The sequence below is a fragment of the Vipera ursinii genome (assembly GCF_947247035.1).
Source record: "Vipera ursinii genome assembly, chromosome: 3".
Lineage (NCBI taxonomy): Eukaryota > Metazoa > Chordata > Lepidosauria > Squamata > Viperidae > Vipera > Vipera ursinii.
Genome location: NC_139516.1, coordinates 53,740,965 through 53,755,558, shown reverse-complemented (window position 1 = coordinate 53,755,558; position 14,594 = coordinate 53,740,965). Strand labels below are relative to the sequence as shown.

Sequence of the window (14,594 nt, the reverse complement as noted above, 5' to 3'; positions counted from 1 at the left end):
ATTTTCATATAATAAGGCATGTTGATCAGACCTTAAACCAGCTACATCTTTTCAATCTGGGAGAAACAAACTGCTTTTTCAGATGCTATCCTCTTGCTCCTACACTCTTCAAAACAACTCTTGGATACTGAATTTGAACCTTTGTCCAGCTCTTATCATTTACCTCTTAATGGCAAAGACATTTTTGGAAGGTATCTTGGTCTATATACCAAACGAATGACCCATTGGGATCCCCATATTAAAATAACTTACCTTATGTCCGGCCAGAACTTGAAAAGAACATTCAACGTAGCACAGTATTTAAACAAAATGATCCAGTTAAGATCTGCTTATGTGGGACTGATTGGGGTAGATTGTAAGGGCGACTCCGAAATATAATGTTACCATATTTTATCTATATCTTAAATTTGTATTTTATTACTATTTTAACTTAAATTGTATTTTAATTCCATTTTAAATTGTATTTTATCAAATTCCATTTCGGATTGTTTTTATCTAGTTTCGGTGACGGTTTGTTGCTGGAACTTTGTACTTTGATATGGCCCAAGGGCTAATCAATAAAGTTGTTGTTGTTGTTGTTGATTAAATAAAACAAGCGACAGGCAAAGACATTTTTGGAATGTCAGTATCAGGAATCCTGGACGTTATAGAGCAGGGTTGAGTAAGTTGCATTCTTAAGCTGAATAGGATCCTGGCTCATTTTCCTCGTTTCCTTTTAAAATTCTGCCATTAAAATTTAAGTGAAATCACAGTTTTTCTAAAGTATAACATTTCCCCCTTTAAAGAGTTAAAGTAGATGATATATTATAGCAGCCATTTCCCAACCCTTCAGCTTTGGAGGGAAAAAAGCTGTAAACATTGTTCCTTTCCACTCTAATAACATCACCCCTGTGGCTCAGGGAACCTAAAAATAATAATAATAAAATAATGTATTCAAAGTTACCTACCCATGGGAACTTCCTCAGAAATATGGCAGACTAAAGACTTTATGCAGAGCTGACAATTGCAGCTAAAAACAATGAGTTGACGAGTGAATCAACACTTTTGATGCTTTCTGGAGAAAGAGAAGATATGAGATAACCAGATGGTTGCTTCTTACAAGGAGACTGCAAACTAGCAGTCTCTAAGAGGGTGGGAAGATTGGAAGAGAAAGGAATATGTCATATTTGCTCCAGCTGTAGTTAGAGCCTTTAAAGCAGGGGTCCCCAACCTTGGCAACTTTAAGACCTGTGGACTTCAACTCCCAGAATTCCCCAGCCGGTCAGCTAGCTAGGGAATTCTGGGAGTTGAAGTCTACAGGTCTTAAAGTTGCCAAGGTTGGGGACCCCTGCTTTAAAGAACACTAAATTCTCACTTCCTTTGCTAACCACATAGTACAGGGGTGTCAAACTCAATTTCATTGAGGGCCGCATCAGCATTGTGGTTGCCCTCAGAGGGCTGGGTGGGTATGGTCTGGGTGGGCATGGCCTACTGGGTGGGCGTGGCTAGAGTGCGTATGGCCTACTGGGTGGGCATGGCCGGCTCTATATCGTTTGCATCAAGGGTGCCTATGGGGGCCTGGGCAGGAGTGGGACAGATCTGAGGGTCTCTGGCAGAAGGAGGGTCTCTGGGCCAGGGCCAAAGCAGTGGGGGGCGTTCCCTCACTGTTTCCAGGATGGCTTCGCGGGCCACATGAAACCACTTCGTGGGCCGGATCTGGCCCCCGGGCCTTGTGTTTGACACGTCTGACATAGTATGTTAAGCAAATCACATGATCCTTAAGTGAATCCATTCTCCTAATGGTATTTTCTGCTGGAAACTGGCCAAAAAAAATTGCTGGAAACCAGCAAAAAAGTTACAAATTGCATTCATGCAACTGTGAGACTGGTGTAAATGCAACACAATGTTTTTTTGTGCCAGAAGTGCTTTAAGAGCCATAAAGCAGCGTTTATGTTGTAAATCAAGGCTACTTGTATCTTTATAAGCTTTAAGAATTTAAAATAAATAATAAAAAAACAAGACAAGGTTTTGGCTATACAGGCTGTCCTCAACTTACGACCACAATTGGGCCCAAAATTTCTGTTGTTAAGTGAGACATTTGTTAAGTGAATTTTGCCTCATTTTTATGACCTTTCTTGCCTTAGTTGTGAAGTGAATCACTGCAGTTGACAAGTTAGTAACTTGGTTGTTAAGTGAATCTGGCTTCCCCATTGACTTTGCTTGTCAGAAGATTGCAAAGGGGGAATCACGTGACTCTGGGACACTGCAACTGTCATAAAGATGAACCAGTTGCCAAGCAACTGAATTTTGATCACATGATCATGGGGATGCTGGAAAGGTTGTAACTGTGAAAAATCAGTTACACTGCCATTGTAACTTTGAATGGTCACTAAATGACATGTTGTAAATTGAGGATTACCTGTAGATAGTTTTAAATGGATTAAGGGCTTACAAAACATTGGAATATTTAATTTTGAATATTAAAACTTTCAAATTAATTTTAACGAATAAATGCAATTATCAGTTATTTTTGATATTGGAGTCATAACAAGATAAGCAATTTATAATAGCTTTCAGAGATGTTTTTGAGGAATTGCACCAAAACATTGAAACAACAATGTTGATTGTATTGTGTGTTCTTATGAATTGTCTGTTCCCAGAAGAAGCAGTTACAGAAAAAACATTCCTGGCTGAGGAATTCTGGGAGTTGAAGTCCACAAGTCATAAAAGGGCCAAGTTTGAAGACCCCTGGTCCAAAGTAATAGTTCAAAAAAACCGGATCTTTGTTCTCTTTAAAAGAGAAATTATTTTCCTTCTCATGTTAAATTTTACTCTTGTTCATACTAGGTTACTGGGATTACTTTAAGTCTTCTAAATGTGGATTTGCTTACAGTTAAGGGCTGAAAGTTGATGAGTTTTACATTTGCTAGCTAATACTTTAGTTTGTATTATTTTTTATTAGTCCAACTAAAACTTTTAATAACAAGCCTTTAAAAATGTTATTTACCCATGAAAAATAATTTGAATTAGTTTAACCTTGTGAACTCTCAAGCTTCCTCCTTCCATTATACATTCAAGGTGGACAGTGTTTAATATTTATTTATTATGTATATGTAGGGGTGTGGGTCTATACATATGTTGTATATAGTATGTTTAGGTGTGTGTCATGTATGTGTTCACTTTGAGAGCGGACAACTAAATTTCATTTTTGATGTGTGCCATTGTGCCCACAGTAAAAAATAACAATAAAGGTTACCTTACCTTACCTTACCTTACCTTACCTTACCTTACCTTATCTTTAAATTGTAGGCACCGGGAGGAGCTAACAAATGCCTGTCTATTTTCCTGGTAACCTATTTTCCAAGTTCTAATGATTCTGGGGAACAATTTGAGGCATAGAAGTCTTCAGTTTGAAAGGAATTCCCTGATTATAGTACAGTCAGTTCAGGATCCTTTTTGTTTCTAAGCAAGTGGATGTGGTAAAACTTCATAAATAAAAATTTCTGGAATTCTTTACAGTACTTTACTTACTGATGGCTTCATCTGATCTAACAATCTCTATCAATCATCCCCTTCTCCAAATCCTACTGGAACTCATAGATTTCCTCACTAGAAAGCTGTCAGAAGAGAGTCAATAGTCAATTTTTAGGTATATTACGTATCTTGGTCTGGTTAACATGTTTACTATCAAAAATTTATTAGTTTATCAAAATATAAAATACAGGAATACAAAGAAAAATGAAAATAAGGGTAAAATAAGGGAGGATATATATATTCACTTTAAGAATTTTCTATCAATATTAAGACATGGCTCCTACTCCGATTTTTCTTTGCTTTATCATGTGTCCACCATAAATGGAAAAAAAACCCTTTACATTTACATTCCCAAAATTAATTTGAAATACCTTTATACATTCTTATCCAGTCTTAAATACCAATGATACATCATCTTATGAAATTTTTCTTTTAAGTTATAATTTAGTGTACATTTTAAATCTTTCATGCACATATTCTCCCATTGTTCAAACATTACTTTAGTGTATATCCAAAGTTCTTTCCCACTGAATGATACAATGCTTTACATACTCATTCTCCAAATTCAAATGTAATAACAATTTATAAATCTTAGCAATAATATGTTCATCAGTACTACACAGTAGGATATCCAATTCGTTTTTCACAAAATCAAATCCATAACTCCTTTTGTCTAGTTTAAATCTTTTCTTCAACTGTAAATATGTAAGCCAATGGCAAACATCTCCTCCTAATTCTAACTCCTCTTTATATTTCAGGATAAGGTCACCATAATTGAAATATGTTATTTGGCCATAAGTCCACCAGTCTGACTTTGTTACTATTTCTTTTCTAAAAAAAGGCTTCCTGAGGACACACCCAAAAAGGAAGGACCCGCTCAGAATGGAGTTCCGGCACCTTTTTTGGATGGAACCTTGTAGAGTAGGCAAGGCGGGTTGTATGGCATGTGTGAGTTCCGGCACCTTTTTCTTTTCCAAAAACGCACTGGTAAAATGTATACTTTTACTAAAGCCAAGTGGTTACAGTGTAGGAAAAGCCAGATCTGAAAGTCCCTGCACAAAGCTGGTAAGTTTTCCGTCTCCCAGGCCCTCCCCCTTGGTCAGTTTGCTAGTGTCCAATAAAGTTCAAATTAGCTGTTTTGATAATAGTTCTAAAGTTTGGTGCCTCTTTGGTGGGCGTTCACATTCCTTTCCCATGCCCGTGTCCTTGGATCATTCAACTATTGTCCCTGGTTGGCACTTCTGGTTCTTGTCATCCCCCCTTCCCATCTTTTATGGTAGGTTGCCATCAAAGTGAACCAGAGCTGAAGCAGTGTGATGGCAGATCTGCCAGATCTGTCAATCTGTCAATCAGATTCCATAATTATAGTCAGTCTCAATAAAAGTAGCTTTAGTTTTCCTGTGGAGTTGTTTTCCTGATATCAATTAGTTAGTGGGGCTGACAAAACTGATCATTATGGATAGATGTTATTCTTTGGAGAATTGGGTTCTGGAAGGAATTGCACTGTTTGCCAACTGCCCAACCTTTTCAGTAATATTGTCCAAGGAATTTTGCAGTAACATGAGTCTGCCCTTTCTTGTATGGTGTGCATTGTAATCACAATGCCCTTGACTGGGTCCCACACTTCTTAAAGCCTTTTTTCTTCAGTATGGTGGAGCACTTTAGACATGTACTCACTTGGAGTGAGGGGCCTCTCTCTTACACAGAAAATACCTTTAATGTTTGATTTTCAAAAGCCCCACATTTTGGAACAATCCATTCAAGGTTACTCTCCTCCACTCTAAGGAAAGTTGACAAGTTAGATTCTTGCAGGATCTCCTAAACTAGCAGCATCCAACTGTACATTGTGCCCAGCACAGTATGTATGATAAGCTGTCGATATCTCCAAGAGGCAAACGCATAAGAAAGTCCCCATCACCTGGGCTATATTTATTGCCATTGTTGAAAGTTAAGTCCTCATGCCTCCTCAGCCGTTGCATCAATTCCTGCATAAGTGAAGTTCTCAAATAATGCCATGTTCACATATGCCTGGCAAAGGAGAAACAGAATCATATTAAAGGCTACTCCGTAGGGAGATTTCTTCTCATCCTTGGTTTGAAATTACATTTTCCTCTTAGTTTTGATTACATACTAAAGGATAATAGTAACTCACTATTTAGCCTTACATTGAAATAGTGCTAAAAGTAAACTCTATACCATGCCTTGGGACAATTGCTTGATATAATCCTACTGGTTTATATCTCTAAGGACTACCTGTATCCCATCATTCTGAAGTATCCCATCATTCTCTACATGGGGCTGCCCTTGAGGACCACGCAGAGGCTTCAACTGGTGCAGAATGCAGCCGCGCGAGTTGTTATGGGAGTTTCCCGATACTCCCGTGTAACACCTCTTCTCCGTGAGCTGCATTGGCTTCCGGTTGCCCTCCGGGTGAGATTCAAGGTGCTGGTAATGACCTATAAAGCTCTAAATGGCTTGGGTCCGGATTATCTAAGGGAACACCTGCTGCCGGCATCAACTTCCCATCGTCCTGTGCGCTCCCACAGGGAGAGCCTTCTCAGGGTGCCGGTGGGTGATCCCCAGGGGGAGGGCATTCTCTGTGGGCGCGCCTGCCCTTTGGAATGATTTACCGGTGGAACTTCGGACCGCCCCCGATCTGCGTTCATTTCGCCGGGATCTGAAAACCTGGTTTTTTGATCTATCAGGCCTGGACTGAAGGGGTTTTAGCTTTTAATATTGTTTTAATTGTTGGGCTTATGTAATTTAATCTATTTTAATTTATATTATTTTTATATTATATTTTATGCTGCCCTGTAAACCGCCCTGAGTCCTTCGGGAATAGGGCGGTATAAAAATTTAATTAAATAAATAAAATAAATAAATAAATTGAGAGATACAGTTGACACTGTGTCTTATTTTAAATGAAGCCATGAAAATAGTGCCTTGACTATTCTACTGGTGACATTGGGCAATGATATATGATTATAAACACTCCAGAGCTCACAGTAATTGTTTAGATCACAGTAGGACAATCTTTTGATATCAGTACCTTCCTAGCTTCTAGCATGCGAATGAGCTGCACTGAGATCTGAGCAAATGGTGGACGTTCGTATGGCCGGTCCCGCCAGCATTGACGCATTAATTCATACCTGCAGGAGGAAGTGACAAATTAAAAACAATAATGACAAAACATTGAGGGTAGAGGAAATGCCAGGATGGTCTACTCTGAAAAGCTAGTCTGTTTTCACTTCTCTTAAGCTTTTCTACCAGAATGAAACCATGAGAACATGTGAAAACCAAGTCCTAGTCTGCCAGTTACCAGCAATGGAATATGGTTAAATATGTAATATAATTAGAAGATAAGAGAATGAAATCTGCAGAAAGTGGACGTTTGAACAAGGCTTCCACTTACACTTCATCATCACAATTGAGAGGCTTCTCCATGCGGTATCCTTGTGGCAGCTTTTCATAAAGCTCAGCACATGTCATGCCACAATATGGTGTCCCTCCTAGCAAGAGGAAAGACAGATCATATGCCATTCTACCCATTTGGGGATATAGTGCACATGTATAGCAGCCTTTAATTTCCAGGACAAAGCTGGTATCTTAATACTGCCATCTCTTCCAGCACTGTCCATTTCTACATTAGAACCATCTTATCTTTTGTCTCCACCCACTTAAAAGTGTAGCATGTTTGAAAATATCAAAGCAACAAGCATGAGAGAGGATGCTAGATAGGAACTTATGTACACTTTGTCTTCTCCCTCAAGAGAATCCTCAGATTGTCCACACTTTGTGCTTGCTTCAACCATGAATGTTTTAATCTAATTACTTCATCTTGCTGAGACAAAATGAAAGAAGTTTTTTTTTTTGCCACAGAGAAATATGAGGAAGCGGAACTTATAAGAAGAACAAGCTGTACAAAGCAGTGTGGGGCCCAAGTAGGATGGAGACTATGGAAGGACAATTGAGGGAACAAAGTCCAGCCTGTCCCCACTAGATAGGAACTTACCCAGGCTCACAATTTCCCACAAAAGGATCCCAAAAGACCACCTGAAACAGAAAGATAAGTTAGGATGTGGGCTGTGGACCTTTAGAACATTTAGCCTACTAATAGAACGTGTTTTGGGTTTTTTTTTACATTTATTTTGGTTTTGGTTCCTTACTTAATCTACAAAGGAAAAGAAAATATTAAAAACTCAGTATCTTCTGTTTACCAATTGTAAGTCATTTTACACGTCTTTCAACATCTAAAAACTTGCTGGATGTCAGCCCCTATACGTTCTAGCTAGTATGAACAATCTTCCTAGAGGACAGCTACGTAGTTAGAAATGCTTGAATCAAACATTGGCCACAACGTACCTTACTTATTATGTCAGCTGAGAAAAGGATCAAAAGACTTTGTGGAAGATGGAGCAGTGCCTACTACTTGAAATGTGAGGTGAACCCTGTTCCCAAAGGATAGGATACTCACACATCACTCTTAGTTGTGTATACACTGTAATTCAAGGATTCAATGGCCATCCAACGAACTGGTAAACGTCCCTGCAACATTTTTTGAAAAATAAGAAGCAGGGGAAGGAGAGACAACAAAGAAAAAGATGTGGAACACTGTTTTCTTCAAAACAGAAAAGAAGCATGGGCAATGTGGGAGAGTGTTTCTCAAGGAATATTCTAGTTATTCTAATTCCCACTTTGCTGTGATTCTCTACCGAACTCACCATTGTCTTCTTTACATAAACTTCTTCTCCTCGGGACAAACCAAAATCAGCAATCTTGGAGGTCAGGTTTTCACCAACCAGTATATTTCTGGCAGCTAGGTCTCGATGAATAAACTAGGAAAGAGGCAATAATAATAATTCATATAGCTAGTGGCAAAGAACACCATTGTTTTATAGGCAATGACAACAGTCACATGTTCTCCTGTGAATGGACTGGAATTCCTTGGTGCATCTCAAACCTAACATTTCTCAAGGATTTCTTTGAAAATGCTCGACCATCCGTGATTCAAAATTCTAGCTCATTCAGTTCTAATTCATACTAATTAGGACAATACCCAGTTGCTTCTACCGGTAGCTCTCCAAATTCCCAATAATTCTTTCTGAAAACACTTGCACTATTCTAGTCCTGTGAAGTCATTCTCCAGAATAGTCACAGTTCTACCATTTTGTGTTTGTGAAACACAGCAGAAACAGGAACTGGATACACAAATAACTGATCAGCAAGTCCAGAGACTCGGGCTGCTTGGCATACAGACCTGTTTTTCACTCAGATACTGCATGCCTTTGGCTACATCAGATGCAAACTGCAAGAGCTGCTGGGATGTAAGTGTTGAGGCCGTTCCATGCTCTCTGGCAAAGGCAGGATCTGTCTCCAGCACTCGGCTTTTGCGTAGGAAGTCTAGCAAATTTCCATAGGGTGCATATTCAATAGCGATGTATAGGTAACCTAGAAGTTTAGGCCAAAGTCTGTCAAACTGTGTCATCTCAGTACCTCATCACTTGTAATTATTATAATACGTGTACTATTGATCCTTTTATCAATGTTTCCTAGTATAATAGGAATATACTTTGACCTCCACCCAAAGGTTTGTTGATTGAGCCACCTGCTGCAATCATGACTGGTTTTCCTGACAACTAGCTCATTTACAAAGTTTCTGCACTCCATTCTAATCATATGTTTCAATGAATTAGGAAGAGAACAAAAAGTGATCCAACCACTAAATGGTGCCAAGTGAAACACGATCTCTTTCTATAGATTTGATTATTTGTGTGCAGTGGTGTACAGATTCAAAATAACAGTGAATAGGGCAGGTGGAGAAGAATGAAGCCCTTCCAACTGTTTGTCTCTTCCTCTTTTCTCCCTCCACCCAGACAGGAAATGTTTGAAGAGTATAATTTTTGCAAAACTATTGCCTGGAAGGGGTTGAAACTTCTGCACCTAAGGTATTCACCGTTTTCTTACTTGGAATATGTAAACAACATAAATAGTATGCATAACGTTTACAAAATTATGTCATATTTTGCATTTATCTTTAGAACAGTATTTATGTCCAATTCACCTTCCTTTTATGCCTTTAGAGCAGAGATGTGCAGATTCTAACTGTTCATGTGCTGCTCCCTGGTGGTCAAAATCTTTGTGATTATTTCAGCTTCCGTTCACTTAAAAATTTACTGAAATAAAAAAGTTTGGACATGGATGCTGTACATAGATAGGTTTGCTCTAACATAGTTCATTGTATACATTAAAATGCATTTGCTGTTTTAATACCGTTCCCCCAGTATGGAGAGACAGCTTGGACAATCTTTGCTGGTCTATCAATTCTATGCAGCAGGACCTGTGTGGATTGTATTTGCTTCAGGAGACACATCCTTCTTTTTTTTTTTAATTCCATTTATATCCCGCCCTTCTCCGAAGACTCAGGGCGGCTTACAAGCTTAGCAGTAGCCTTCATTCTATGTATATGCCTGCTTGTTAGGGCTTTCACACACATCCCCAAGCGGCATTATTACAAAGTCAGCTTAATTGTCCCCCAACAATCTGGGTCCTCATTTTACCTACCTCGGAAGGATGGAAGGCTGAGTCAACCTTGAGCCTGGTGGGACTCGAACCTGCACTAATTGCAGGCAGCTGGTGTTACTTAAGGAGGCATTAGCCCACTGCTCCACCAAGGCTCAGTAGGCCTGGTCATATCAGTTAAATATTGAGCAGTACCATTCTGGGCCAATCAGTTGATGTTCCTCAGGTACCGTTTTGTTCGTACAGATGTTGTCTATATTGTAACAACATTTAGGAAGGTCCTACTTAAAAACCACCCTCATGTAAGGTGAGAGGGATGCAGATTAGAAGGCTGGCTTCCACGATTCAGGTTCTGGGGAAAGAATGTGGACTGAAGACATCTCTGAAAGAGCAGTGTTGATGACCATGGCAAAAATGTGAAATCATTTTTCTTTCCCCTCCTCTTTTCTGCACTTTTTAATTTGCTGTTTTTATTCTTTTGGATTTTCAGTCTATATTATTTTTTATCTGTTTAGTTGTAAGGCTTAATAAAATTACCATAAAAAAGAGATGAAGAGAGAAAGAAATGTTAATGGCCATGTAAGAGATTACTAAAAAATATATATCATTATTTTGGTCTCTTCAGCCATAGATAGCATTTGTGGAACGATACTTCAACCGTTATGCTGTAGTTTAGGAGGAAAAAAACACCAGACAAATGGAAATAATGGTAAGTAATCTTGTGCTCTTATTTTTTTTCTTAATCTAAGTCAAGGGTGGAGAACCATGGCCCTTTTATGACTTGTGAACTTCAACTGCCAGCATGGCTGGCTCAGGAATTCTAGAAGTTGAAGCCCGCAAGTCATAAAAGGGCCATGGTTCCCCACCTCTGATCTAAGTCCAGAGATTATTTTGTCTTGAGTCACTGGCACTCACCCTTATTCTCACAGGCTCCCAGCAAGTTGATGATGTTGGGATGATGCCCCAACTTGCAAAGAACTTCAAGTTCGCCAGCAAAATCCCGATGATCATTCTCAGAGGCAAATTCTGAAATATAGACGAGGATGTCCATTTTGTCCAATTCAGTTAGGAAAGCTAGCTAGCATGAGGATTATAACAGAGGGCCAGTTTGGTAGGAGAGATTTTCAGCTCATAGCCCCTGGCATCTTCAGGTGTGAATAGTCACAACTATTCCTCCTGTCCAGTGGTGTGATTCAAATATGTGAACAACCGGTTCTCTGTGTGGATGCCACTTCTGGAAGTCCATTCTGGGCCTAGCTACTGGTTCTGCCGAAGTGGTGTGAACCGGCTGAATGCCACCACTGCTCCTGTCTCAGACTCAGCAGAAAATATGTGTGCATAAATTGTACTACTCTCATGGCTCACTGCGGAGCTTACTCAATAAAGATGCCTGTAAGTGGTGCTTTAGGGTAACTCATAGTTTAAGGTAGAACAAGTTAAGAAAATATATTGGTGGATTTCCTGCCAATTGGAAAAAAAATCAGCAATTTCTGTTAACAATATAGGTTGGAGATGAGAAAGAAGGAAGATTCTAACCAGAAGGTTTGGACATCTATCTAAACTTGATCAACAAGTGGGTGGAAGCATCATAGTAAACCAGGAGAGGAGCTTTCTTGATTTACTAGAAAGACGCCCCATCCTACAAATTAATGCCCTTAATTTGTTAGACTTACTGGCATTAAGGATGGGGAGATGAGTCTTTTCCTGCCAGGTTTCTGACCACATTGGTAAGTTCTGGACAACTAGAGATCTGGCAGAGGAAAAAACAAAACAAAACTGACCACTGCCATTCCTCTTAAGCCTTGGTAACTTGCTAAACAGCTTGTTGGGCTGGGAAAGTTGGCAGGAGAAGTGGGGAGAAATGACTTTTTCTTGCCAGGTTTCGAATCCCAAAATTCCATGCTGCACAATCAGAAATGTGGCAGATATAGGGAAAAAGCTCAGTTTGAAAGAGGCTGGCTTTTCCACTGATACATGCAGAATAGCTCTGCAAATTTGCACTTGCTAGAGGGGAGCAGGTGTGTCTATAGCAGTCCTGGGCAGATCCCATCTCCTGGCCCCATCATCAACTGCATCATCAATGAGGCTCTTAGAATTATTTTTACTGTACTACAGATCCGTGGGAGAAGAGAGAAAACATTGTACCGCTGAATTTAAGCTGCCTTTGTTAGGCTGGGGATGAAATAAAGGCTGTCAGAATACGTCCTTCAAAAACAACTAGCAATGCATCTTTGTGTCATGATTTGCAGGCTGTGAAAATGAGCCCACTCCATATCGGAATTGTCAGGACTGAGCTAGATCAACATATTTGTTATCCGATTTGGTATGAAGCAGCTGCATATATTGTCTTAGGACTAGTTACATGATACATAAAATACATATTACGTAAAATTCCTTTGATATTTCTTCACCTAATGTACAATTAAATCTAGATCATAATAAGGGGAGAGGATATCCTTATGATTTTCCCATCCCCTAGTTTATAACTATTACACACATCCAACATTTTCTTATTTTTTACAACTCTGCTGTTTTCCAGGTGAAGTTAATCTAGAAGACATTCTTTCAATGAACCATTTTTATACTGAGTATTTTCCACCTTCTTTTAATTTCAGCTATGGAGGTTGGGCTAGAACATAATCTTTGGAGTGCTATGAAAATAGAAAAGTTTTGGCAATATTAGTTACAATCATTCAGGGGAACGAAGACTTGCTGCATCCATGTGCTGCATCTACATGTCTAAATTTACGATGCAATATATGAAATCAGCTGCGATTGAATGGCTTCCTAAGCTTCTCTTTCTGTAAGAGCAAAGCATCAAATGTATTTCCATACTACTGTCAGTTTTTGAGGAAGGCCAGATCAGGAAACAGACACTTCCTGAACCACTGGATCTCCATTGTTATGGGGTAGTGTTTCTCAACTTTGACAACTTCAAGATGTATGGATTTCAACCTCCAGCATACTGGCTGGAGAATTCTAGGAGCTGAAATTCAGACATCTTAAAGTTGTGAAGACTGTTGTTATATAGGGTATAATAATAGGATCTTGAAAGTCTTGCACAATGTTCCTCTTTCCCTCCTATAGCAGAGACTCAGAAGATGGTGGCTGTTCTTACTGTAGGTGGCAGAGTCTAAAGGTTAAAGCATTTGAAAAAGGCTGAAGTTTTGATCTTTTACTATCCAGCTATCTTTCAGGAAGGTAGTAAATATTGATTTATTTTATAGGGTCTTTCAAAACTAATAGGTAGTCAGCTTTTTAGGCATAAATAAATTAATCTTGTGTTCTCAGGGAATTCTGAGGTAATTGATTCTTAATAGTGTTATGGTAATTGTTCTGTTTTGCTCGTTTTATCTTCACCTTTTTATAATTAAGAATCCCTTTGTGAAGGAGTTTAAAGATGGTTAATAAGTAAATGAATAATTAAGTAACTAAATAATTCTCTAGTTTCCTACATAGATTTACATTTGAGGTGAGGAATAGAATAGAATAGAATAGAATAGAATAGAATAGAATAGAATAGAATAGAATAGAATAGAATAGAATAGAATAGAATAGAATAGAATAGAATAGAATAGAATAGAATAGAATCAGGGCTTTTTTGTCACAGAACGCTCAGAACGGAGTTCCAGCACCTTTTTTGGATGGAACCTTGTAGGGTAGGCAAGGCGGGTTGTAAGACATGTGTGAGTTCTGGCAACTTTTTCTTTTACAAAAAAAGCACTGAATAGAATAGAATAGAATAATAGAATAGAATAGAATAGAATAGAATAGAATAGAATAGAATAGAATAGAATAGAATAGAATAGAATAGAATAGAATAGAATAGAATAGAATAGAATGACGGAATTGGAAGGAATCTGGGAGGTCTTCTAGTCCAGACACCTGTTCAGGCAGAAAACCTTGTACCATTTCAGTCAAATAAGGAATTGTTATGAAACTAGTTTCATCCATTTACCGTAACTATGTGATGCTAATACATTTTAAATATCCATGATTTTATAGCCTCAGATACCCTTTAATTTGTCCTCTGAGCAAAGCGCGCTTGGCTTCCTCTTGCATTGTATAGGAATAATTTGTATTTATATTGTTGTTATTAACATTTCTCCATTGACTGCCAGCTAAAAGGTCAGGAATCAGAGCTGGTTGTCTAATCATTCAACCAGTCTGCTAGAGAGGGAAGGGTTATCCAAATAGCCTTAATAGTCATCTCACCTTTCAGCATCTTGATGGCAGCATTCATTCTCAGGCCATCTTTCTTGATCATGGCTCGGATGACTTGTCCAAAGTTTCCTTCCCCTATCATGTCCTCAAACTTGATGTCTTCCCACTCCAGGATGGGATAGCTGAGTGGCTCAGGCTGTGGTTTGGGCCTGCGGGTCAAGGTCAGGGTGCCTGAGTTGAATTGCAGAATAGTTTCTTCTCCCTGTGAGAGAATTTGGGGAGAGAATGGTTGCAGGTAACCCTGTGGACCAGACAGGTCAGCAGCATGGGGACACAAGTACCAGAGGATGTTGATGGAAAGGAGTCAAGATCATTAGAGAAGTGAAGGCGAATGGGCC

At 39.0% G+C, this 14,594-nt stretch overlaps 1 protein-coding gene and 2 long non-coding RNA genes across 3 annotated transcripts in view; 2 read left to right on the top strand and 1 right to left on the bottom strand.

Moving 5' to 3' along the window:
• Nucleotides 1–3,706: 3,706 nt before the first annotated feature.
• The window catches only part of TIE1 (tyrosine kinase with immunoglobulin like and EGF like domains 1), a 37,416-nt gene continuing 26,528 nt past the window's right edge, over nucleotides 3,707–14,594 (bottom strand). The window contains exons 15-23 of the mRNA XM_083357620.1: nucleotides 14,248–14,458; nucleotides 10,948–11,058; nucleotides 8,771–8,961; nucleotides 8,235–8,348; nucleotides 7,988–8,058; nucleotides 7,526–7,566; nucleotides 6,926–7,022; nucleotides 6,563–6,662; nucleotides 3,707–5,541 (exon numbers count right to left, since the gene is read on the bottom strand). Of these exons, the coding sequence (XP_083213746.1) occupies nucleotides 5,470–5,541; nucleotides 6,563–6,662; nucleotides 6,926–7,022; nucleotides 7,526–7,566; nucleotides 7,988–8,058; nucleotides 8,235–8,348; nucleotides 8,771–8,961; nucleotides 10,948–11,058; nucleotides 14,248–14,458 (1,008 nt within the window). The 3' untranslated portion in view covers nucleotides 3,707–5,469. The remainder of the gene's footprint in view (nucleotides 5,542–6,562; nucleotides 6,663–6,925; nucleotides 7,023–7,525; nucleotides 7,567–7,987; nucleotides 8,059–8,234; nucleotides 8,349–8,770; nucleotides 8,962–10,947; nucleotides 11,059–14,247; nucleotides 14,459–14,594) is intronic.
• LOC310638181 lies at nucleotides 4,447–9,858 on the top strand. The gene is made up of 3 exons (XR_014492057.1): nucleotides 4,447–4,461; nucleotides 9,387–9,458; nucleotides 9,795–9,858. It is a non-coding gene; the product is annotated as an uncharacterized lncRNA (long non-coding RNA).
• On the top strand, nucleotides 10,211–12,165 carry LOC310637269. The gene is made up of 3 exons (XR_014491903.1): nucleotides 10,211–10,258; nucleotides 10,658–10,741; nucleotides 12,148–12,165. It is a non-coding gene; the product is annotated as an uncharacterized lncRNA (long non-coding RNA).